At 37.8% G+C, this 25,582-nt stretch overlaps 1 protein-coding gene across 4 annotated transcripts in view; it reads right to left on the bottom strand.

Moving 5' to 3' along the window:
* Positions 1-9,058: 9,058 nt before the first annotated feature.
* Positions 9,059-25,582, bottom strand: part of fnbp1b (formin binding protein 1b) — a 170,024-nt gene continuing 153,500 nt past the window's right edge. For 2 of the 4 annotated variants that reach the window (XM_072914153.1, XM_072914154.1), the window contains 2 exons: positions 21,163-21,336; positions 12,215-12,866 (listed from right to left, as the gene is read on the bottom strand). In XM_072914153.1, coding sequence (XP_072770254.1) covers positions 12,688-12,866; positions 21,163-21,336 — 353 coding nt within the window. In that variant the 3' untranslated portion in view covers positions 12,215-12,687. Of the gene's footprint in view, positions 10,680-12,214; positions 12,867-21,162; positions 21,337-25,582 lie in introns of those variants that run through there. The other 2 variants (XM_072914152.1, XM_061966512.2) reach the window with 2 other exon arrangements.

The following is a 25,582-nucleotide window of genomic DNA, read 5'->3' as shown; positions in this document are numbered from 1 at the left end:
AAGCAGTACCTGCCATCAGTGTGTGAATGGGTGATTGTGGAAATAGTGTCAAAGCAGTACCTGCCATCAGTGTGTGAATGGGTGAACAACCTGTCCTCCTCCTGTCTAGGCCTGCTGTGTGTGTGTGTGTGTGTGTGTGTGTGTGTGTGTGTGTGTGTGTGTGTGTGTGTGTGTGTGTGTGTGTGTGTTCTGGCAATGTTTACTTAATGGGGACATCGCTCTGTTTACACAGTCACCTTTAGGGGACCTCTGACGGTATGGGGACAAAAAAAAACAGGAAACATTTTTAAATGATAGTCAGATCCATTCTGAGGATGCCTAAGTGATTTTTAAGCTTTGGCCCATAAAACATGTTTACTGGCAATTTTGACTTGCATTGAGTAAAATGACGACTTTTATTTATAATACTGCCAAAATTCTTGTGAAACTGTGACCTTTTTCTTGTGAAATTCCAACTCATTTTTCACAAGAAGCTTTTTTATATTTGCATATTATGCATACATTATTAATGTTGTCAATACTCATCTTTATATATCTAGAAAGGCTGGTCCTAAAGAGGTAGGCATTTTTCACAGGTCTCAAGAAGGCTACAAATACGTGTGTGTGTGTGTGTGTGTGTGTGTGTGTGTGTGTGTGTGTGTGTGTGTGTGTGTGTGTGTGTGTTACACAGAACATCAATTTCCACACTTCTATTAGCCCCAGTGGGCCCGGACATCTTATATGTAATAGAAATATGTAGGGGGGGTGTATGGTGTGTGGTCATTAAATATGTATTCTGATATATGTTCTTCACGGAAAATGAGCCAAAGTCAGTGAGTCTCAGTTTTGAAAAATTAATTAATTGTATCATTTTTCTTTGAATAAAAAATGAAAACGGGTCCCACAGACCCCAACACCACACAAGGGTTAATTGGGGCCGTTTCACCACCGAACGAATTTGATTTCACATTGTGCAAAAATATATTTGAGTAACTTTTACGAATGCAGCTGAGATAGGCTCCAGCACCCCCCCGTGACCCCAAAAAGGGACAAGCGGTAGGAAATGGATGGATGGATGGATGGATGGCATACAGGCAAGGATGTTACAATTCGAGATGGGATTCGTGGCTCTTGAAGGGACCTGGTCTTGGAGCCGTTCAGAAGACTGGCTGGTTATTTTTTTTTTTTTAACTGTTTTAAATGTGGATCATTTATTTTGGGGACGGCGTGGCGAAGGATGGGAGAGTGGCCGTACCAGCAACCTGAGGGTTCCTGGTTCGATCCCCAGGTTCTACCAACCTTGTCACGTCCGTTGTGTCCTTGAGCAAGACACTTCATCCTTGCTCCTGATGGGTCGTGGTTAGTGTGTGAATGGGTGAATGTGGAAATAGTGTCAAAGCAGTACCTGCCATCAGCGTGTGAATGGGTGAATGTGGAAATAGTGTCAAAGCAGTACCTGCCATCAGTGTGTGAATGGGTGTGTGACAGTTTGACCCCACACTGTCACTGTTCGACCTTTAGACTTCCTCCCAAACTGTGCACATTTGTTAGGAAGCTCAACATGGACACACAAACATTCAATTTTGTTAGCCAGTGAAAAGCATGTGCTCAACAAACAAATTGTTACCTGTCACTCACCATGGCTCTGAACAATTGACCAAAAGAGTCAGGGTGGGGTTGAGGGCTTTATATAGGTGACCACACCTGCATTTACTAATTAGGCCAAATTTGGGTCGAACCATGATCTTCAAATGCTGGGTGTTACAGAAGGACACTGGACATTTAAAAGTTGTGTTGTCTAATCCTGAATATACTGTGTACGAAAATGACTGCTCTACACATGCAAAAGTACCATGTGAATACTTTTTAGACATGTGATGGTTATTTATGGTGAAATTTACAAAATAACTGTTTTCTTAATTTCCCCTGTCAAATTGGTCCCAGCTAGTGGGCGGGGCTAAGGGCTATTTAAGTTGGAAAATGCCGTTTTTCTGACAGTCTGCTGTCGGTCACTGCCAGAGGAGGATCTCTGTCCTGAGCAAGAGTTTCGGTCTCCATGCATCAAACATCTACTGAGATTGTGGGTGCTTTGTTTTTTCTGTCGTTGTTCACCTTTTGACACTTTTTGGGATTTCAATAAATGTTTGTAAACTGTTACCAACTGCGTGCCTTGCCATCCTTGATTTGAAAGTCTGGTTTGCAAAGGTTACATTACTTTCACCCGAGCCGGGGTGTGACAGGGTGAATGTGGAAATAGTGTCAAAGCAGTACCTGCCATCAGTGTGTGAATGTGTGTGTGGATGGGTGAATGTGGAAATAGTGTCAAAGCAGTACCTGCCATCAGCGTGTGAATGGGTGAATGTGGAAATAGTGTCAAAGTAGTACCTGCCATCAGTGTGTGAATGTGTGTGTGAATGTGGAAATAGTGTCAAAGCAGTACCTGCCATCAGTGTGTGAATGGGTGTGTTGATGGGTGAATGTGGAAATAGTATCAAAGCAGTACCTGCCATCAGCGTGTGAATGGGTGAATGTGGAAATAGTGTCAAAGTAGTACCTGCCATCAGTGTGTGAATGTGTGTGTGAATGGGTGAATGTGGAAATAGTGTCAAAGCAGTACCTGCCATCAGTGTGTTGATGGGTGAATGTGGAAATAGTATCAAAGCAGTACCTGCCATCAGCGTGTGAATGGGTGAATGTGGAAATAGTGTCAAAGTAGTACCTGCCATCAGTGTGTGAATGTGTGTGTGAATGGGTGAATGTGGAAATAGTGTCAAAGCAGTACCTGCCATCACTGTGTGAATGGGTGAATGTGGAAATAGTGTCAAAGCAGTACCTGCCATCACTGTGTGAATGGGTGAATGTGGAAATAGTGTCAAAGCACTTTGAGTGCCTTGAAGGTAGAAAAGTGCTATACAAGTATAACCCATTTACGCAAATATTACTGCATTGGTAGAAATTATAATGAAATATTGGCAATGATTCTGTAAATATCTCTAGACATAGTGTGTGTTCACTTGACCTGTGTCAGAACAATGAACCATAAGAGTGAATCCAAATAAAAAAGTAACTAAATAAAATTCAAAAAAATTAATTAATTACGAATATTTTTTTTTTTTTTTTTTTAAGTTTCAGTTTGAGTTTGAGTTTATTTGGAACATGCAAGCATACAACATGATACATCACTATTTCTAGTTTCTCTTTTCAACATGTTGGAAAAGGAGTAGGAAGAATTAGAATTAGAGCTTATTTAATCCTACCCCTTTTCTTTTACATAACAGTTGCTGAAACTTTTGTTCAATTCCTATTCGCAATTTATTCACAATATACTCCATAAGTAATCACAATAAAAACAAATAAATCAATAATACTCGGTGAAGTAAGTCACATTTCATATGGTGAGATGAGTAAGATTATTTTGAAAATGAATGGATGTTTATCATGGTTCTTATTCTTTGTACTTTGTAAACACTTTAAGTGTGAAGAGTTTCTTGAAGTGGATCATATTAGTACATTTGCTTAATCCATTCCATCATTTAATTCCACATACTGATATACTGAAGGTCTTAAGTGTTGTACGTGCGTACAAATGTTTTAAATTACATTTTTCTCTAAGATTATATTTCTCTGTTGTATATTCTTGGGCAGCAGGTTATAGTTTGCTTTGTGTATAATTTTAGCTGTTTGCAAATTCACTATGTCGTGGAATTTCACTATTTTTGATTGAATAAATAAAGTGTATGTTCTCTATATGCAACATGATGTATTATGACAACTGATCGTTGTTACCTCTTGTACATTAAAGACGCTAAAAGCAAAGCGCGTCAATTTATGCTCAGGTATGTGAACAAAACGTCCATGTCATGTGTAATAACCAAAGCTGTCAAAAATAACTAGTTAACTCATGCACCGGGATATAAGCCACGCCCACTAAAGTTTTGAAGTAAAAAATATGTTTCCATATATTAGCCAAACCGGACTATTAAGCCGCAGATATATACATTTTTACATGGAAATATTTTGTAAATATTTATTCACATACCTTTCCAAACGGTGTCTGTAACAAGGCAGTAAAACGGCTGAGCTAACAAAACAAAAGTCATCGTCATGGACCCACTAGCTGCGGAAGCTAGCTCTCCAATCAGCTAAACAATACTCAAAAATTCCACGGTGACGTTTTTGGTGGATTTACTGAGGAATTTGTGAAACCGAAACAATACAAAAGGAATGCCGTTGTAAGTTAATAATGCTAACATAGACACTTGTAAACATTAGCTAAAATAATGCTAGCTTGATTACATTACGACACTCCTACAGACATCACATGATTTAGTAAGTAAAAATTGTTCAATTAGAAAACTTACAAACGTTACTCGGGAGTGATGAATGAAGAATCCATCCGAGTAGAAACGCACTGGATGGCTTGGCACTCCTACTTCCGCTTCACCCAGCTGCACCTGCAGTGAGCAAACTTGTCCAAAAGATAGCGCCAGAGCACAAACAATGACACACCATTTTGTTTGATAAAAAAAACAACTATCTGCTCTATGGCTCATCAGCAAAAGAAAAAAATCCATACATTTTTATATGCCGCAGGTTTCAAAGCGTGGGAAAAAAGTAGCGTCCTATAGTGTGGAATGAACTATATATTTTAAATATATATAATTTAATGTTTTAAAAAAATACATTGTTTGACAGCACTACTAATAACATCCATTCCATCCATTTTCTACCGCTTGTCCCTTTTGGGGTCGCTGGAGCCTATCTCAGCTGCATTCGGGCGGAAGGTGGTGTACACCCTGGACAAGTCGCCCCCTCATCGCAGGGCCAACACACATAGACAACATTCACACACTAGGATATCTCATTGATATTCCATCCATTTTCTACCGCTTGTCCCTTTTGGGGTCGCTGGAGCCTATCTCAGCTGCATTCGGGCGGAAGGCAGGGTACACCCTGGACAAGATGCCACCTCATCGCAGGGTCAACACACATAGACAACATTCACACTCATTGATATCTCATTGATAATCCATCTATTTTCTACCGCTTGTCCCTTTTGGGGTCGCTGGAGCCTATCTCAGCTGCATTCGGGCGGAAGGCGGTGTACACCCTGGACAAGTCGCCACCTCATCGCAGGGCCAACACAGATAGACAGACAACATTCACACACTAGGGTCAATTTAGTGAATTCATTTATTTTTACATTCTTTGGAGGGCCAATCAAATACGGGCTGCGGACCAAAATTGGCCCCCAGCCCGCACTTTGTACACCAGCCTGCTCTATGGGGATTACTGGCACTCAAAACCGCGCCATTAATCACACACGCGAAGGACGTCGCGTTGTGGTCACACAGCCGCGGCTGCCTAGCAACAGCATCGCTGGCGGCGCAGCCATGGCAACCAGTGGTCCTGCTGCAGATAAAAGTGGCACATCACGACGTTTATACGACACAAAACATGTGTCTCTTGTAAACCGCTCATAAATAAAAGGAGGCTAAATTAAACCGAGGGGGGGAAGTTAGGTAAGAAAGCTGTTGCATCTGCAGCACAGCATGTGTTTGCATATTTGTGTGCAACACGAAGAAACGTGGCTTCATCTTTCACTTTGCGCACATAAAAATGTCCTAATAGATGTTAAAAAATACCGACAGTGGACAAACTGCATCCAACTTCAATCGTTTCCAAGCCCTCAACCCTCGGAATGCAGCGGTAGTGCCCTCTGGCGGCCGCAGGAGAGAACCGCACCCTCCTCCCCTTGCCATGACGTCACGGTGAACCGGTCCGGGCGTTGAAAAAGGCAGAACAAAAAAAGGAGTCACGTGACTTTTCCCAGGCATTGTTTTTAATTGGCACGGTCAACACAATACAAAGTTTTCAGTGCTCCAGAAAAAGAAACACAAAGCAATGATCTACCCAACGGGAAAAGACGAGAGACAAAAGTGCAAAAACACACCGTGTGGTAGTTTTACTCCTGCAAAACACGACAGTAACACGGGAGAGTTCACGCTCTCCGCAATAGTTAAAATAGATCGTTTTTATTCCGTTTTCATCTTTATTCATATATATATATACTCTCTCTGTGTGTGTGTGTGAGGGCTTTCCTGTCATCACAAGTGGTTTAATTACGGAGCATTAAGGCCGCGCTGAACACTAAACTACTCAACCACTAAATATACTAATAATTACTCCAATACTACGAAGAAAAAATGCAAAACGTTCCCACAAAATACTTGTAATATTGCAGGAATAAAGACGATGAGAGAATGTTTCACCATAAAAATACTACTTTTTTTCTTATGAAATGTTATAAATGTAATATTTATTTTCATAACAATGTCTTTTTATTTAAGCTATACATTTTTTTTACATCATCTCTTTATCTTCCCAACTTTATTTTGGTAATCGAAATATTTTGTCCTTGTAACATTTCGATTTTTTTCCTACAATTACGACTTTGTAACGTGCATAAAAATCGCGTAACTTGTTCTCTGAGTATTACAACTTTAATCCCATAAAGTTTTCTAGAAATATAACTTGTTCACGTAAAATAAATATTTTGCTTAGCTTTGAAATGAAATGTTCCCGTAACGTTTTGATTTTTTCCTCCAATTACGACTTCACCGCTGTAACGTACAGACAAATCGCGTAACTTGTTCTCTGAGTATTACAACTTTAATCCCATAAAGTTTTCTAGAAATATAACTTGTTCATGTAAAATAAATATTTTGTTTAGCTTTGAAATGAAATGTTGTTCCCGTAATGTTTCGATTTTTTCCCTCCAATTACGACTTCACTGCTGTAACGTACATAAAAATTGCATAACTTGTTCTCTGAATATTACGACTTTAATCCCATAAAGTTTTCTAGAAATATAACTTGTTCACGTAAAATAAATATTTAGCTTAGCTTTGAAATGAAATGTTGTTCCCGTAATGTTTTGATTTATTCCTCCAATTACGAATTAACCTCTGTAACGTACATAAAAATGGCGTAACTTGTTCTCTGAATATTACGACTTTAATCCCATAAAGTTTTCTAGTAATATAACTTGTTCACGTAATATAAATATTTTGCTTAGCTTTGAAATGAAATGTTGTTCACGTAACGTTGCCATTTTTTTCCTCCAATTACGACTTCACCGCTGTAACGTACATAAAAATCGCGTAACTTGTTCTCTGAATATTATCACTTTAATCCCATAAAATTTTCTAGAAATATAACTTGCTCACGTGATAGAAATATTTTGCTTAGTTTTGAAATGAAATGTTGTTCCCGTAACGTTTTGATTTTTTCCTCCAATTACGACTTCACTGCTGTAACGTACAGAAAAATCGCGTAACTTGTTCTCTGAATATTACAACTTTAATCCCATAAAGTTTTCTAGAAATATAACTTGTTCACGTAAAATAAATATTTAGCTTAGCTTTGAAATGAAATGTTGTTCCCGTAATGTTTTGATTTTTTCCTCTAATTACGAATTAACCGCTGTAACGTACATAAAAATGGCGTAACTTGTTCTCTGAATATTACCACTTTAATCCCATAAAGTTTTCTAGAAATATAACTTGCTCACGTGATAGAGATATTTTGCTTAGTTTTGAAATTAAATGTTGTTCCCGTAACGTTTTGATTTTTTCCTCCAATTACGACTTCACTGCTGTAACGTACATAAAAATTGAATAACTTGTTCTCTGAATATTACGACTTTAATCCGGTAAAGTTTTCTAGAAATATATCTTGTTCACGTAATAGAAATATTTTGCTTAGCTTTGTTGTTCCCGTAACGTTTCGATTTTTTCCTCCAATTACGACTTCACCGCTGTAACGTACAGAAAAATTGCGTAACTTGTTCTCTGAATATTATAACTTGAATCCCATAAATGTAGCATGTTTTCTAGAAGTATAACTTGTTTACGTAACAGAAATATTTTGCTTAGCTTTGAAATAAAATGCTGTTTCCGTAACTTTTTTCCTTCAATTACGAAATTACTTCTATAACGTAAACATTTAAAGGAATCACGTAACTTTTTCTCTGAATATTACAACTCTATTCCCATAAATTTACCAGGTTTTCTGGTAATGTAACTTATTGACGTAGTAGAAATATTTCTCTTAGATTTATGATTTTATTGTCGTAAACGTTAAGACTTCACTGCTATAACATACAGAAAAATTGTGCACGTTTTTTCTGAATTGAGATTTTTTTTCTCGCAACGTTACGACTTCTTCCCCCAATTACGACTTCAGAAAAATCACAATACTTTTTCTCTGAATATAACAACTTTTCCCACAAATCGACCATGTTTTCTGGTAACGTATCTTATTCACGTAATATAAATATTTTGCTCAGCTTTTGAGGTTTTGTTCTCGTAACATTACGACTTTTACCTTTCTCTATTATGACTGTACTGCTATTACAACAAAAAAAAAACGTAACTTTTTCTCAGAATATTTCAACTTTATTCCTATAAATTTACCATGTTTTCTGGTAATATAACTTTTTTTTTATCATATTAGAAATATTTCGCTCAGCTTTGTGAGTTTTTCTCGTAACGTTACGACTTTAACCTTCAATTACGACTTTACTGCTATTACAAATAAAAATCACGTAACCTTTTCTCAGAATATTTCAACTTTATTACTATAAATTTACCATGTTTTCTGGCTAAATAACTTTTTTTTTTAAATATAATATTATAAATATATTTCGCTCAGCTTTGTGAGTTTTTCTCGTAACGTTACGACTTCGTCCGGCAATTACGACTTTACTGCCATTACAAATAAAAATCACGTAACTTTTTCTCAGAATATTTCAACTTTATTACTATAAATTTACCATGTTTTCTGGCAATATAACTTTTTTTTTTTTTATCATATTAGAAAGAAATATTTCGCTCAGCTTTGAGTCTTTTCTCGTAATGTTACGACTTTTACCTTCAATTACTGCTATTTCGAAAAAATCACGGAACTTTTCCTGTGAATATTACAACTTTATTCACATAAATCTACCATGTTTTCTGGTAATATAACTTATTGTTTTCATCATATTATAAATATTTCGTTCAGCTTTGAGTTTTTTCGTAACGTTACGACTTTTACCTTCAATTACGACTTTACTGCTATTACAAATAAAAATCACGTAACTTTTTCTCAGAATATTTCAACTTTATTACTATAAATTGACCATGTTTTCTGGCTAAATAACTTTTTTTTTTAAATATAATATTAGAAATATATTTCGCTCAGCTTTGTGAGTTTTTCTCGTAACGTTACGACTTCGTCCGGCAATTACGACTTTACTGCCATTGCAAATAAAAATCACGTAACTTTTTCTCAGAATATTTTAACTTTATTACTATAAATTGACCATGTTTTCTGGCTAAACAACTTTTTTTAAATATAATATTAGAAATATATTTCGCTCAGCTTAGAGTTTTTCTCGTAACGTTACGACTTTGTCCGCCAATAACGACTTTACTGCTATTGCAAATAAAAATCACGTAACTTTTTCTCAGAATATTACCACTTTATTCCCATAAATTTGCCATGTTTTCAGTTAATATAACTTATTCACGTAAAATTAAAGCCTGATTCTCGTAACGATACGAGATTCTGGGAACATTACAACTTTGATCTCGTACTATTGACTCTTCGATACGTGGTTTTTCTTTTCAGCGCGGCCCTAGCGCTCCTGCGTGCTTTAAGTCGCAGGTTTGATTCCTCCCTCTGCCCGTGGTTTTTGCAGTAAAATGGTTTCAGTCCAGGCAGAAGTTTTCAAAACAATGATAGAAAAATGTAAATGACAAAAAGAAAAAAAAAGTATGTGCCGTGTGATGGTTGGACATAACTGCTCGAGTTTAGTCTTGCCAGTGCGGTGATTTTAGGAGAATGAACAGGAAGTCTCTCATTCTGGTCACAGTATATTCTCATATACAGTAAGGGGGGGTTAGACATCACACGACAGCAACACAAACGTACTGCACTACCTGAAGTCTGGGGGGGGCGGGGTCTGACATGGCGCATTCAGGTTACGTGAGTTCGATCAGGCAATGAGGGGTTAAACTGAACGTAAAGGCCGGAGGAAGAGAGGTATGGGGGTGCGGGGTGACCCGGCCGGCACCCCACCACCGCCGCCGACTCCCGTGGCAAGGGGGGGCGAGGAGGAAGACAGGGCAAGCATGCAGCACGCCGCGACGTGACCCCAAAAGACGGCCGCCGAGGTGCGAGCCTGCAGGGGGGGTCGGGATGGGCGGGGAGTGGGGCGTGCGGGAGGGGGTGTTTGGACCGGGGTGGCGTCAGGTCAGAGAGAGGGGCGGGGGGGGCGTGATGGCGGGATGAACACAATCGCCGCGAGCTCCTTCGCTTCCTGCAGTCTAACTTTCACACAGCATGTTGGATGGGCGGGAGGGAGGCGGGGCCTCCTGCGGGTGGGCCTCTCTCTGACCACGCCCACTGAGCGAGGAGGGTTAGTGGGCAAAGCTCTGCTGACAAAAAGCGTAACTGCGTGTGTCGTTACGGCAGAAGCAGTTAGGATGACAAACACCAACAGTTTGTATTTGTTGTCGCTTCTTTGTGCGTGCGTGTGTGTGTGTGTGTGTGTGTGGTGTGGAAAAATGGGTTCTAATTGGCCGTCTCGGTGATTTCCCCCTTAGGCTGCTTGCCCTGTGCCACTCCTCAGCCAGCCTCGCACGCTTAGGGATCTGCAAGGCAGGAGAGGAAATGACAAACAAAAGAGGTGACAAAAAGAAAAAAAGGAAGGTTAGACGGCGATGGAGGGAGAACGACAGCAACCCCAACTCCAAGTGAGTCCTCGCTTTAAAAGATGCACTCAGTGACAGCAGGTGTAATACCACGTCACGCCTCAGGGGGGTCGCAAAACAGCATCTTCCATCCATCCACTTGTCCCTCTCGCTTATCCACTAAAACTAGCATTCTTCTACTGCGAGTGATTTTTCCACCCCCTAGTGGTCAGACATGTGTCACTACAAGTAATCAAACATTGGCAATTTCTCTACAAGACGAATGATGATCAGCAACATTATTGCAGCATCAAATAAAACCAAAATAAAATAAGTTTGCAGAAAAGTTCATTATGGCAGGTAAAATGCAACAGAATTAAATAAATACATCTTTAAATTATTACCTGAATTAATTACAAGCTTATGTGCCTTAAATGTATTTAATGCGAAAGTAAATGTTTTATTTATTGATTTAATTAGTGAATTATTTAATTATGCCATGATCCTGTATGTGTATATATATATATAATAAATATATTTATTATTCCTCAAAATGAGCCGCCAATGATATAGTGAAATAATTCATCAAAATAAATAATATGTACTTTTAAGTTATATATTAATGACAATACAACATTGAAATTGAAATGATTGAATAATTACATTTAATTGTTTAAATAAATAATTAGTGACACATTAATGTATTTAATACCAATTATAAGGACACATTCAAGTCATTATTTAAAGATGTATTTAATTTTGACCCACCACGTTTCTAATTCGCAACTATTTCTTCCTCTACATGACTGAACATTAAATAAATGTGTTATTAAATGTGTCAATTTATTTAAAACAAAGGCACATTGAATTGATTTGATTGTTTCTTGATTTTAATAAATTATTTGTATTTATTTCATGAACCTGTCATGAATTTATTTAATCCGTCAAACTGACAACTAAATAATGAAATAATTGATAAAAAAATATTATAATTAATAATCATAATAATGAAATAATACAATTTACTTTAAAGTTAAAATATATTAATGGTTGTACAAAACTGAAAATTAAAAATGTAAAGATTAAAAAATTACGTGCTTTTAAGTTAAAGTAAATATAATAATGAAAATACAAAATTGAAATAATTAAATAATTCACGTACATTTAAGTTACAAAATTCAAAGAGTTAATGAGAAATTAAATCATGAACTATATGATACAACAAAACTGAAATAATCAGAATTTTAAGTTAAATATATTAATTATAAAACACAAGATTGAAAGTTTAAAGAATTGAATGCACTTTTACGTTAAATATATTAACAATGATGCAAAATGTTTATAATTGAATGATTAAATAATTAAATGTACTTTTAAATCAAATATATAAATAACACAAATAATACAATATAAAAAAGTAAAATATATATTAATGGTAAAACACAATTAAATGTGTAAATGTACTTTTTTAAATATATTAACACATTTATGCATTCAATTTCAATTATAATTGGCACATTTAAGTCATTATTTAAAGATGTATTTAGTTTAGTTGCTAACTCTCAACTATTACTTCCTTTACTGCACACGACTGAACAAAGGAGCACAATGCTCATCTCTTACTCTAATATATCCTCCTCGTAATGGAAGTCTACAGCATGCCACACTTGGAATGGGACATTTATATATTTTTGTTGATAGTAGCCTAGAAAAATAACTTTTCACAGATATCAAACCAGCAGATTTATGACGATCAGCAATACAAATGTGCACGGTACATTCATGTGTGAGATTAATAAACACAGCAGTGGAACAGTATGTAATGAGGCTCTTTGACCACTGGGTGGCACTGCAGCACTGCCTGTCATGACACTTGCGTCTCAGCTCAACAACATGTCGGACTGCCCGGTCCCCTCTGTGTGTGAGCTAAAAACATCCTGACTGAGGGGTAAAAAGCGCACGTTGTCTGTTAGATGTAAGTCATAGCACCTTTGGCGTTTGTTCCCAAAAAGACCTCCACGTAGGACGTGGGCACGTAGCCCTCCTCGTCCTCGTTCCTGCGCACTCGCGTCCAGCCGTCGCCTTTGTCCTCCTCGATGACGTACAGCAGCTCGCCCTCCGCCACCGAGATGGTGCCCTCGTTGTGGCCTGCACAAGACAAGGCGTGAGCGAACTTTGACTTGTAGACACTAACATTAAGTTAGTTGCTTACATCAGTGTTTTTCAACCTTTTTTAAGGCAAGGCACATTTTTTGCGTTGAAAAAATTCAGCAGAAATCATAAACTCCGTTGACAGCAATAAGTATGCCGCAATTGTTGGATATGACTTTAAACCATAACCAAGCATGCATCAATATAGCTCTTGTCTCAAAGTAGGTGTACTGTCACCACCTGTCACATCACACCCTGACTTATTTGTATTTTAAAGTGGCCGCCAAATTATTTTATGTGTTCCACCTCGTTAATTACGTGGCCAGCCGTTTCATTTTAAAGTGGCCGCCAAATTATTTCATGTGGTCCACCTCGTTGTTTGAGAGGCCAGTCACATCTTTTTAATGTGGTCCAACTCGTTATTTACGTGGTCAGCCACATCTTTTTAATGTGGTCCAACTCGTTATTTACGTGGTCAGTCACATCTTTTTAATGTGGTCCAACTCGTTATTTACGTGGTCAGCCACATCTTTTTAATGTGGTCCAACTCGTTATTTACGTGGTCAGTCACATCTTTTTAATGTGGTCCAACTCGTTATTTACGTGGTCAGCCACATCTTTTTAATGTGGTCCAACTCGTTATTTACGTGGTCAGCCACGTCTTTTTAATGTGGTCCAACTCGTTATTTACGTGGTCAGCCACATCTTTTTAATGTGGTCCAACTCGTTATTTACGTGGTCAGCCACATCTTTTTAATGTGGTCCAACTCGTTATTTACGTGGTCAGCCACGTCTTTTTAATGTGGTCCAACTCGTTATTTACGTGGTCAGCCACATCTTTTTAATGTGGTCCAACTCGTTATTTACGTGGTCAGTCACATCTTTTTTAATGTGGTCCTATGCGTTATGTGGCCTGCCGAATCATTTTTTTGTGACCCACTTTGATTTTTAAGTGGCCAGCCACACCTTTTCAAAGTTGCCCACCAAATCATTTTATGTGTTCCATCTCATTAATTCCGTGGCCAGCCGTTTCATTTTAAATTGGCCGCCAAATTATTTTATGTGTTCCACCTCGTTAATTACGTGGTTTTTAATGTGGTCCAACTCGTTATTTATGTGGGCCTTCAAATCATTTTATGTTACCCACCTCGATTTTTAAGTGGCCAGCCACACCTTTTCAAAGTGGCCCACCAAATCATTTTACGTGGTACCGCCACGTCATTTACGTGGCCTGCGAAGGGCTGGAAATTAAAAAAAGCACTTTCTGGCTAAATGTGTTTGTTCTTTCAATGTTGACATGCAATTTGTTTAAGTTTTACACTTTAAAACCTCTAAAGGCCTTAGTGGCCACATTCGTGGACAGCACCTTTTAGCTCTTATTTCCAAAATTGTGTACACTACTGAATTGGGGTCTTATGGCCACTTATGTGGACACTTGCCATCTGGTGGTGTCAGAAGAGTATAACATACAATGGAATTTGGAAAAAATGAGAATTAGCATGTCACTAAACATGAAGTACATGTTTGTGTACTTATAGACTAAGTACATCATATCAAAATTTAATTCTTAGTTTTTATTCTAATTAGGGTCCAATAAGCCCAAATAGCAAAGAGAAATTAAAAAAAGCATGTAAACAAACAGCTTGCTGTTTTCCTGTGTGTAGTGTTTTAGTTCTTGTCTTGCGCTCCTATTTTGGTGGCTTTTTCTCTTTTTTTGGTATTTTCCTGTAGCAGTTTCATGTCTTCCTTTGAGCATCTACTTTGTTTTAGCAATCAAGAATATTTCAGTTGTTTTTATCCTTCTTTGTGGGGACATTGTTGATAGTCATGTCATGTTTGGATGTACTTTTTGGACGCCGTCTTTGCAACGCAGTAAGTCTTTGCTGTCGTCCAGCATTCTGTCTTTGTTTATTTTGTAGCCAGTTCAGTTTTAGTTTTGTTCTGCTTAGCCTTCCGTAAGCTTCAATGACTTTTCTTAGGGGCACTCACCTTTTGTTTATTTTTGGTTTAAGCATAGGACACCTTTTTACCTGCACGCTGCCTCCCGCTGTTTCTGACATTTACAAAGCAATTAGCCACCGACTGATATGGAAGAGTATTACACGGTTACTCTGCCAAGCTCTAGACCAGGGGTCGGCAACCCGCGGCTCTAGAGCCACATGCGGCTCTTTAGCGCCGCCCTAGTGGCTCTCTGGAGCTTTTTCAAAAATGTATGAAAAATGGAAAAAGATGAGGGGAAAAAAATATATTTTTTGTTTTAATATGGTTTCTGTAGGAGGACAAACATGACACAAACCTCCCTAATTGTTATAAATCCCACTGTTTATATTAAATATGCTTCACTGATTTGAGTATTTGGCGAGCGCCGTTTTGTCCTACTCATTTTGGCGGTCCTTGAACTCACCGTAGTTTGTTTACATGGAACATTTCTCCGACTTTCTAGGACGTGTTTTATGCCACTTCTTTTTCTGTCTCATTTTGTCCACCAAACTTTTAACGTTGTGCATGAAAGGTGAGTTTTGTTGATGTTATTGACTTGTGTGGAGTGCTAATCAGGCATATTTGGTCACTGCATGACTGCAAGCTAATCGATGCTAACATGCTATTTAGGCTAGCTATATGTACATATTGCATCAGTATGCCTCATTTGTAGCTATATTTTAGGTCATTTAGTTTCCTTTAAATCTTCTTAATTCAATTTATATCTCATGACACACTATCTGTATGTAATATGGCTTTTAATTTTTTGCGGCTCCAGACAGATTTGTTTTTGTATTTTTGGTCCAATATGGCTCTTTCAACATTTTGGGTTGCCGACCCCTGCTCTAGACTCAACAACAACACATCATTTGCGGATTATAACTACTGGTTTGCAAACAATTTTTTTACCCAAATAGGTGAAATTAGATCACCTCCCACGGCATACAGTGGTTAAAAAACACTGGCTTACACAATCAAATGCATTCAGTCTTGCAGCTTGTGTGTCTTTGACTAAAAGCATCACAGGTCGATTGTCTTTTCATTTCCGACCTTTTGTTTTCTAAATTGGGACCTTTTTTTTTCTTTTTTTTTTTTAATCTGGAGAAATGAGCGTTTGTATTCAACTCTCCTCCTCCTCCACACATTCACCAGTGAGCTCGCACTCCTCCTCACATTCCTGCACATTCAAAAACGGTCACATGACCACAGCCTGATATTCATGTCTCATCTGCGTTCTACTATTATGAGTTGAGTTTGAGTTCATTTCCAACATGCAAGCATACAGTTATTTAAACATAACTCCGAAACCACACATGCAAAATGGCTAATAATAATAATAACAATTTCCAGTTTCTCTTTTCAACATGTTCGAAAAGGAGTAGGAAGAAGCAGATCTTATTTAATCCTACCCCTTTACTTTTACATAACAGTTGCTAAAACTTTTGTTCACTTCCTGTTCTCAATTTATTCACAATATACTCCATAAGTAATCACAATAAAAAATAAATATATAATACTCGGTGAAGTAAGTTATATTTCATATGGTGAGATGAGTAAGATTATTTTGAAAATGAATGGATGTTTATCATGGTTCTTCTTCTTCTTACTTTGTAAACACTAAGTTGGAATAGTTTCTTGAAGTGGATCATATTAGTACATTTGCTTAATCCATTCCATCATTTAATTCCACATACTGATATACTGAAGGTCTTAAGTGTTGTACGTGCATACAAATGTTTTAAATTACATTTTACTGTAAGGTTATATTTCTCCTCTTTTGTTGAGAAGAATTGTTGTATATTCTTGGGTAGCAGATTATAGTTTGCCTTGTGTATAATTTTAGCTTTTTGCAAATTCACTATGTCATGGAATTTCAGTATTTTTGATTCAATAAATAAAGGGTTTGAATGTTCTCTATATCCAACATGATGTATTATTCTAACTGATCTTTTTTGTAACTTGATTAATGAATGAAGTGTAGTTTTGTCGTTATTTCCCCATATTTCTACACAATAACTCAGATATGGTAACACTAGCGAGCAGTAGAGAATATGAAGTGATTTTTGGTTTAGAACAGGTTTTGCTTTATTCATTATTGACGTGTTTCTTGCTACTTTATGTTGTATTTATTTTTTACATGAGATTTCCAGTTCAATTTATCATCAATCATTATACCTAGAAATTTGGTTTAATTTACTCTTTCAACTTCTATTCCGTCTATTTGTATTTGTGTTTGACTTTCTGTTACCAAATAGCATTATTTTAGTTTTACTGAGATTCAAAGATAGTTTTGGCTTTTATCTCTATCATATCCTATCTGCATGCTGTTAGCTTAGCATGAATGCTAAGTCAATTTTCCAGCTAGGTGTGTAAAGTTGTTTGGTCCCCTGGTGTATTCATAAAGAGTGTGGAGCTAATAATAATAATAATAATAATTACCTTCTTTGCAGCAAATAAACTGCATTTCTTGGTATCTTAAGAAAATCTAAACATGTTACACATCAGGAGCTGGCACGCTCATCGCTAAACTAGCTTGAAATAATACAATAAATAATTTCTTAGTAAACCTTTTTTTGTTTCGTTGACATTTTTTTGTTAAATTTTTGCTTTTTTGGGCTAGTAACTAGTCTAATTGAACCTAATAAGAGAGTTATTAACTTATTATTATTTTTATTATTATTAATTACAATTATATAATAATTAGTAATATATACATGAATCAAAATTAATTCTGATAAAAAATGTAAATAATGATTTGATTGAGTTATTATTAACCTAAATTAGTTTTTATTCTTATACTAATACATTGGTTTATGTAGTTTCATTTGGTTATATTATATAATAATTAGTAATATATACATGAATCAAATTCATTCTGATAAAAAATGTAAATAATGATTTGATTGAGTTATTATTAACCTAAATTAGTTTTTATTCTTACACTAATACATTGGTTTATGTAGTTTAATTTAGTTAAATTATATAATAATTAGTAATATATACATGAATCAAATTCATTCTGATAAAACATGTAAATAATGATTTGATTGAGTTATTATTAACCTAAATTAGTTTTTATTCTTATACTAATAAATTGGTTTATGTAGTTTCATTTAGTTAAATTATATAATAATTAGTAATATATACATGAATCAAATTAATTCTGATAAAAAAATTTAAATAATGATTTGAAAGTTATTATTAACCTAAATTAATTTTTATTCTTATACTAATGCATTGGTTTATGTAGTTTCATTTAGTTAAAAAAAAAAGTTTCTTTGAATATTAATATTGTTTCTGCGTTATCATAGTCATAATCAACTAACAGGAGGACAATTCACAAAATGATTCAATGATTATGACTGAGTAAATCGGTATCAGTATCAGCGATACTAGCCCTGTATTTACTTGGTATCAGATCAGTACCAAAATTACCAGTATCGCCCATCCCTAGTGTGGATGGAATTCAGCAAGTTGGAGCAGGAATTAACATGTAAGTTAATTAGAATATAGAGCGATCCATAAATCAGTGGTCTCGATACCAGGGATAGTATCACTATATGGTTGATACTAGAGTGATGAGATCAATCATTGTTAATGTTTACAACCCCAGTGACTATTTGACACAACATCATTTATGTTGCCAGCCACATCTAATGAACTTGGTCCATCTTATTTATGTCGGCCACGTCTTTTAAAAATGGCCCACCAAATCATTTTATTTGCTCCACCTCATTATTTATGTGGCCAGCCATACTTGTTAAATTGGCCCACCAAATCATTTTGTAGACCACCTTGTTGGTTTATGTGGCTCACTAAATCACTTTATGTGGTCCACATCTTTTTATTTGGTCGACCCTGTTATTTATGTTGCTCACTATATATTTCAAAGTGACCCACTAAATCATTTTATTTGTCCCACCTCGTTGTTTATATGGAAAGCCACACCTTTTCAGAGTTTCCCACCAAATAATTTGACGTGGCCCACTTCGTTAGGTGGCTAGCCACATCTTTTTAAATTGCCCACCAAAACATTTTATGTGGTCCACCTTGTTATTTATGTTGCCATCCACGTCTTTTTAACGTGGCCCACCAAATCATTTTATTTGTCCCACCTCGTTGTTTATGTGGAAAGCAACATCTTTTTAAAGTGTCCGCCAAATAATTTTGTGGTTCACCTCATTATTTACGTAACCAGCCAAATAATTGATGTGGCCCACCAAATAATTTCATGTGGTCCACCTCGTTGTTTGAGTGGCCAGTCACATCTTTTTAATGTGGTCCAACTCGTTATTGACGTGGTCAGCTACATCTTTTCAAAGTGGCCCACCAAATTATTTTATGTGCTCCACCTCGTTAATTATGTGGCCAGCCGCTTCTTTTTAATGTGGTCCAACTCGTTATGTGGCCTGCCGAATCATTTTATGTGACTCACCTCGATTTTGAAGTGGCCAGCCACACCTGTTCAAAGACGCCCACCAAAACATTTTATGTTTTCCACCTCGTTATTTATGTTGCCATCCACATCTTTTTAAGGTGGCCAATCAAATCATTTTATTTGTCCCACCTCTACGTTTATGTGGAAAGCCACATCTTTTTAAAGTTGCCCACCAAACAATTTTGTGGTCCACCTTGTTATTTATGTGGCTAGTCACATCTTTTGAAAGTGGCCGCCAAATATTTTTTTGTGGTCCACCTCGTTATTTACGAAGCCAGCCAAATAATTTATGTGGCCCACCAAATTATTTCACGTGGTTCACCTCATTGTTTGAGTGGCCAGTCACATCTTTTTAATGTGGTCCAACTCGTTATTTATGTGGTCAGCCACATCTTTTTAAAGTAGTCCAACGCGTTATTTATGTGGCCTGCCGAATCATTTTATGTGACCCACCTCGATTTTGAAGTGGACAGACACACCTTTTCAAAGTCGCCCACCAAATCATTTCATTTGGTCTACCTCGTTAATTACGTGGCCAGCCACCTCATTTTAAAGTGGCCGCCAAATTATTTTATGTGTTCCACCTCGTTAATTACGTGGCCAGCCATCTCATTTTAAAGTGGTTGCCAAATATTTTTTTGTGGTCCACCTCGTTATTTACGGAGCCAGCCAAATAATTTATGTGGTCCACCAAATTATTTCACGTGGTCCACCTCGTTTGAGTGGCCAGTCACATCTTTTTAACGTGGTCCAACTCGTTATTTACGTGGTCAGTCACATCTTTTTTAATGTGGTCCAACGCGTTATGTGGCCTGCCGAATAATTTTTTGTGGCACACTTTGATTTTTAAGTGGCCAGCCACACCTTTTCAAAGTCGCCCACCAAATCATTTTATGTGTTCTATCTCATTAATTCCGTGGCCAGCCGTTTCATTTTAAAGTGGCCGCCAAATTATTTTGTGTGTTCCACCTCGTTAATTACGTGGTTAGCCGCATCTTTTTAATGTGGTCCAACTCGTTATTTATGTGGGCCTTCAAATAATTTTATGTTACCCACCTCGATTTTTAATTGGCCAGCCACACCTTTTCAAAGTGGCCCACCAAATCATTTTACGTGGTACCGCCACATCATTTATGTGGCCTGTGAAGGGCTGGAAATAAAAAAAGCACTTCTGGCTAAATGTGTTTGTTCTTTCAATGTTGACATGCAATTTGTTTAAGTTTTACACTTTAAAACCTCTAAAGGCTTAGTGGCCTTTAGAGGCCACTAAGTGTACAGCACCTTTTAGCTCTTATTTCCAAAATTGTGTACACTACTGAATTGGGGTCTTATGGCCACTTATGTGGACACTTATACTGCCATCTGGTGGTGTCAGAAGAGTATAACATACAATGGAATTTGGAAAAAATTAGAATTAGCATGTCACTAAACATGAAGTACACGTTTGTGTACTTATGGACTAAATACATTATACCAAAAATGATTCTTAGTTTTTATTCTAATTAGGGTCCAATAAGCCCAAATAGCAAAGAGAAATTAAAAAAAAGCATGTAAACAAACAGCTTGGGCCTTAAGAGGTTAATATTATCTGATGTACCAAGCTTGTTTTGGATGATAAAATATCTTATCTATCCATCTGTGAAACATATAATAATCTTGCCTTGTTTATATTCATATATATTCAGTTACATGTGGCCTTCTGAGGGCAGCCATAATTGCGATGTGGCCCTAAAAAAAAAAGGGTTTGACTCCCCTGTTCTAGGGACTGTTCAGTGCTAGGGAACTAAATCATTTCAGAGGTTAGTGGTGATGCCTGATGGACTATTTAGATGAGGTCTTGTATCATGTCAGATTCTTATCCTAGTTAGCAGTTACCGTCAAAAGGGTACAAGGCTTTGCAGGTGCCGATGGTTGGCAGCGTCTCCTCGTCGTCGAACTCGTCGTCGAACTCCGGCGTGGTGGACGCGGGGTTGGCGTTGGCGTTGGCTTTGACGAGCGTCTCCGGGTTCTGCTCCTCCGTGTAGCTGCCGTCCGGGCTGCTCGAGGGCCAACACGCACACAGTAAATATGCCGTGAAAATGAACGCCGGGTTTGTCCGCGGGCCGAGCAAGCCGGGCCCGCATACTTGCCAACCTTGAGACCTCCGAATTCGGGAGATGGGGGGTGTATATATTGTGGGTAGGGGGGGGTGTATATATTTTCAAGTATTTCTTATATATATATATATATATATATAAGAACTTATAGTCCGAAAAATACGGTATATATATATATATATATATATATATATATATATATATATATATATATATATATACCGCATTTTTCGGACTATAAGTCGCAGTTTTTTTCATAGTTTGGCTGTGGGTGCGACTTATACTCAGCCACAAAAATATTTTGAAATTTAAAATGAAATAACACTGCATACAAAGTTTTTTTTTTAGCTTTGTGCTATGTATAATCCAAGGGTCTCAGACACGCGGCCCAAACCTTAATATGAAAATTGAATGTTAGTGCGGCCCGCAAGTTTTATATGAATGGCGCTTGACCCTCCCGATTTTTCCGGCAGTCTACGAATTTTAGGGCGACTGTTCTCTCGAACTTGCCATGATGGTACAGCATTTAGCGCCCACTACAACCAGCGTGCTGGCCCAGCCACACATTGTATGGAGCTTCTGCTTGCAAGGCATATTTGGTCAACAACCACACAGGTTACACTGACGGTGGCGGTATAAAAAAACTTTAACACTCTTACTAATAATGCGCCACACTGTGAACCCACACCAAACAAGAATGACAAACACATTTCGGGAGAACATCTGCACCGTAACACAACATAAACACAACAGAACAAATACCCAGAATCCCATGCAGCCCTAACTCTTCCGGGCTACATTATACACCCCCACTACCAAACCCCGCCCACCTCAACCGACGACGCACAGAGGGGGGGGGTGTTGATGTGTGAGGGAGCAGGTTTGGGGTGGGGGCGGGGTTTGGTGGTAGCAGGGGTGTATAATGTAGCCCGGAAGAGTCAGGGCTGCATGGGATTTGTTCTGTTGTGTTTATGTTGTGTTAAGGTGCAGATGTTCTCCCGAAATGTGTTTGTCATTCTTGTTTGGTTTTGGTTCAAAGTGTGGCGCATTATTAGTAAAAGTGTTAAAGTTGTTTTATATGGCCACCGTCAGTGTAACCTGTGTGGCTGTTGAGCAAGTATGCCTTGCTGTCACTTATGTGTGCAAGTAGAAGATGCATATAACAAGAGGCTAGGCTGGCACGCTGTTTGTACAAATTGTAGAGGGCGCTAAATGCTGTACCATCATGGCACGCCCTTATTATTATTGTAAGGGTGAAAATCTGAGAGTATTAATCCCGGGAGTTTTCCGCGAGAGGCACTGAAATCCAGAAGTCTCCCGGGAAAATCGGGGGGTCGGCAAGTATGCAGTTGAGCCGCATCAGAGTGATCAAAGAGCCGCACGCGGCTCCGGAGCCGCGGGTTGCCGACCCCTGGTATAGCATGTTCTATATGTTATAGTTATTTGAATGACTCTTACCATAATATGTTACGTTAACATACCAGGCACGTTCTCAGTTGGTTATTTATGCCTCATATAACGTACACTTATTCAGCCTGTTGTTCACTATTCTTTATTTATTTGAAATTGCCTTTCAAATGTCTATTCTTGGTGTTGGCTTTTATCAAATACATTTCCCCAAAAAATGCGACTTATACTCCAGTGCGACTTATATATGTTTTTTTTTTCCTTCTTTGTTATGCATTTTCGACCGGTGCGACTTATACTCCGGGGCGACTTATAGTCCGAAAAATACGGTATATAAATAATCCGTTCATGAATGAGTATATCCGTTCGGCCACCGTGTTCATTGGAGAAGTCAGGGGCCGTATTTATCAAGCGTCTTAGAATTACTCCTAAGAAGTCTGCTAAGAGTTGACTTATGAGTAAAGAAATTATTCGCTGAAAGCTGCACTTAAAAGTTAGTTATCAAGCGTCTTACTCACACTTTCAGCAAAGTGTAGGACTGAATCTTAAGTGTCACACTCAGAGCTGAATTACGACATTACTATGTGCCGTAAACGGAATTTTAGGTGACGTCATTTCTGTGTCCATAGAAATGACCAATCACGGAAGGGAATCCCTTGTCTAAGAATAAAGAAATATCTTAGAAATATTTAAGTGGACAATGGGAGTGTATATTTTGACAATAAACTACAAAATAATACAAAACAAACAAACAATATTGGCAATCAAAAATAAATGTTTACTTTTCTTTCCAATTCATTTTCCCAGTGGCGAGATATCGAAGCATTGTGTTGACCTTTAGTTCTGCTGTGAAAGCTCTGCTGTGTGATGTTGCTGATGAGATGACGCCCCTTATTAAATCTGTGACAAAAATAATACCCGCTCTGTCTAAACGATACCGTTTGATCAGCTGCTCGTCATCAAACAAAGCCAGGACATCCTTCCACTCCATTCTCTCTCGCCTCAGTGCCATCCCCCGCTGGCAACTCCTAACCACTTAGGACACCTCTGAAGGTCTCTTAAATATCGTGGAGAGTAGGAGTGATTCTTAAGACTTAGGAAAGTTGATAAATAGCTTTTATTCTTAAGTTTGAGAGTAGGACTAAATTTCGCAAATTCTCAGGACTTAAGTGTAAAATGGCACTCTAAGACGCTTGATAAATACGGCCCCAGATCTACAAAATGTGCAGGCAGCATACTCCTTCCCCTTCCAGCTGTCCTGGATGAACTGAAATTATTTTTTGCAATCATTTTGGAACTCGCAAGCGTACTTCTTTTTCTTACTCGTCGTCGCCATGTCTCTTCTTCGTTCTTCTGCTTCGTCTCTGTCATGTTTTTGGACATTACTACTTGCCGTAGTTTTGAAGCAATGCATGATGGGAATCCGGATGTTGTGTGTCAGTGTATTAACGTGCCAGCTGGAATAAACACACGCTGAGAAATAGCTCCGTGTCTGCCTAATTTATGGGTTATAGATAAACCTATGGATAACGGAGACATACATAATAGTCTCCTTTTCAGGTGAGAGAGGACGCTAAAGGCAGTGCCTTTAAAGGAGAACATTATCACAATTTCAGAATGGTTAAAACCATTAAAAATCAGTTCCCAGTGGCTTATTTTATTTTTCGAAGTTTTTTTCAAAATTTTACCCATCACGCATTATCCCTAAAAAAAGCTTCAAAGTGCCTGATTTTAACCATCGTTATATACACCCGTCCATTTTCCTGTGACGTCACACAGTGATGCCAACACAAACAAACATGGCGCACAGAACAGCAAGCTATAGCGACATTAGTTCGGATTTCAGCGGCTTAAGCGATTCAACAGATTACGCATGTATTGAAACGGATGGTTGTAGTGTGGAGGCAGGTAGCGAAAACGAAATTGAAGAAGAAACTGAAGCTATTGAGCCATATCTGTCATGTCTGTGTAATCATGTTTTGTTTTAGTCATGTTTTGTTTTGTTTAGGTATTGGACTCTTTAGTTTCTGGCTTTTCACTCCCTTGTCTTGTTTCCATAGTTACCCATTAGTTTCACCTGTTCCACGTTTGGACTCATTGTGCACTCTTGTCACCATAGCAACCCATTAGTTTTCACCTGTCACGTCACGCACCTGTTTCACGTTTTGAGTCGCGCACCTGTTTTCACTAATCATGTCTGTAGTATTTAAGTTCATTGTTTTCAGTGTGTCTTTCTGGCGACATCCGGATTCATACCCCTGTCACACTCTGTTTACCTCTGCGCACTTCATAGTCCATGCCAAGTAAGTTTTTGTTTATTAATGCCACAGTTAGTGTTTTTGTTTCATTGTTCACAGTTTCTGCCTATGTGCAAGTTTTGTTTTCAATAGCCTAGTTTTGTACCTCCGCCATTGTGCGTGCTTTTCGTTTGTTCTTTTTTGATATATTAAATAAAACATGTACTTACATTCCCGTCTCGCCCGAGCCAACTTTCCGTTGCCTTCCGGAAAAGCAAACACCCAGGACCAAGTCGTGACAAAATCGGTTTGAACCGTATGCAAGCAAAACCGACGAAAACGACACGAGAGCCAGCGACACGGGAGAAAGTGAGGACAAATTGGGCGATCGCCTTCTAATCAACGATTGGTATGTGTTTGTTTGGCATTAAAGGAAACTAACAACTATGAACTAGGTTTACAGCATATGAAATACATTTGGCAACAACATGCACTTTGAGAGTGCAGACAGCCCAATTTTCATCAATTAATATATTCTGTAGACATACCCTCATC

The sequence above is a fragment of the Nerophis lumbriciformis genome, linkage group LG11, assembly GCF_033978685.3.
Source record: "Nerophis lumbriciformis linkage group LG11, RoL_Nlum_v2.1, whole genome shotgun sequence".
Lineage (NCBI taxonomy): Eukaryota > Metazoa > Chordata > Actinopteri > Syngnathiformes > Syngnathidae > Nerophis > Nerophis lumbriciformis.
This window is presented reverse-complemented; position numbering and strand designations above follow the sequence as displayed.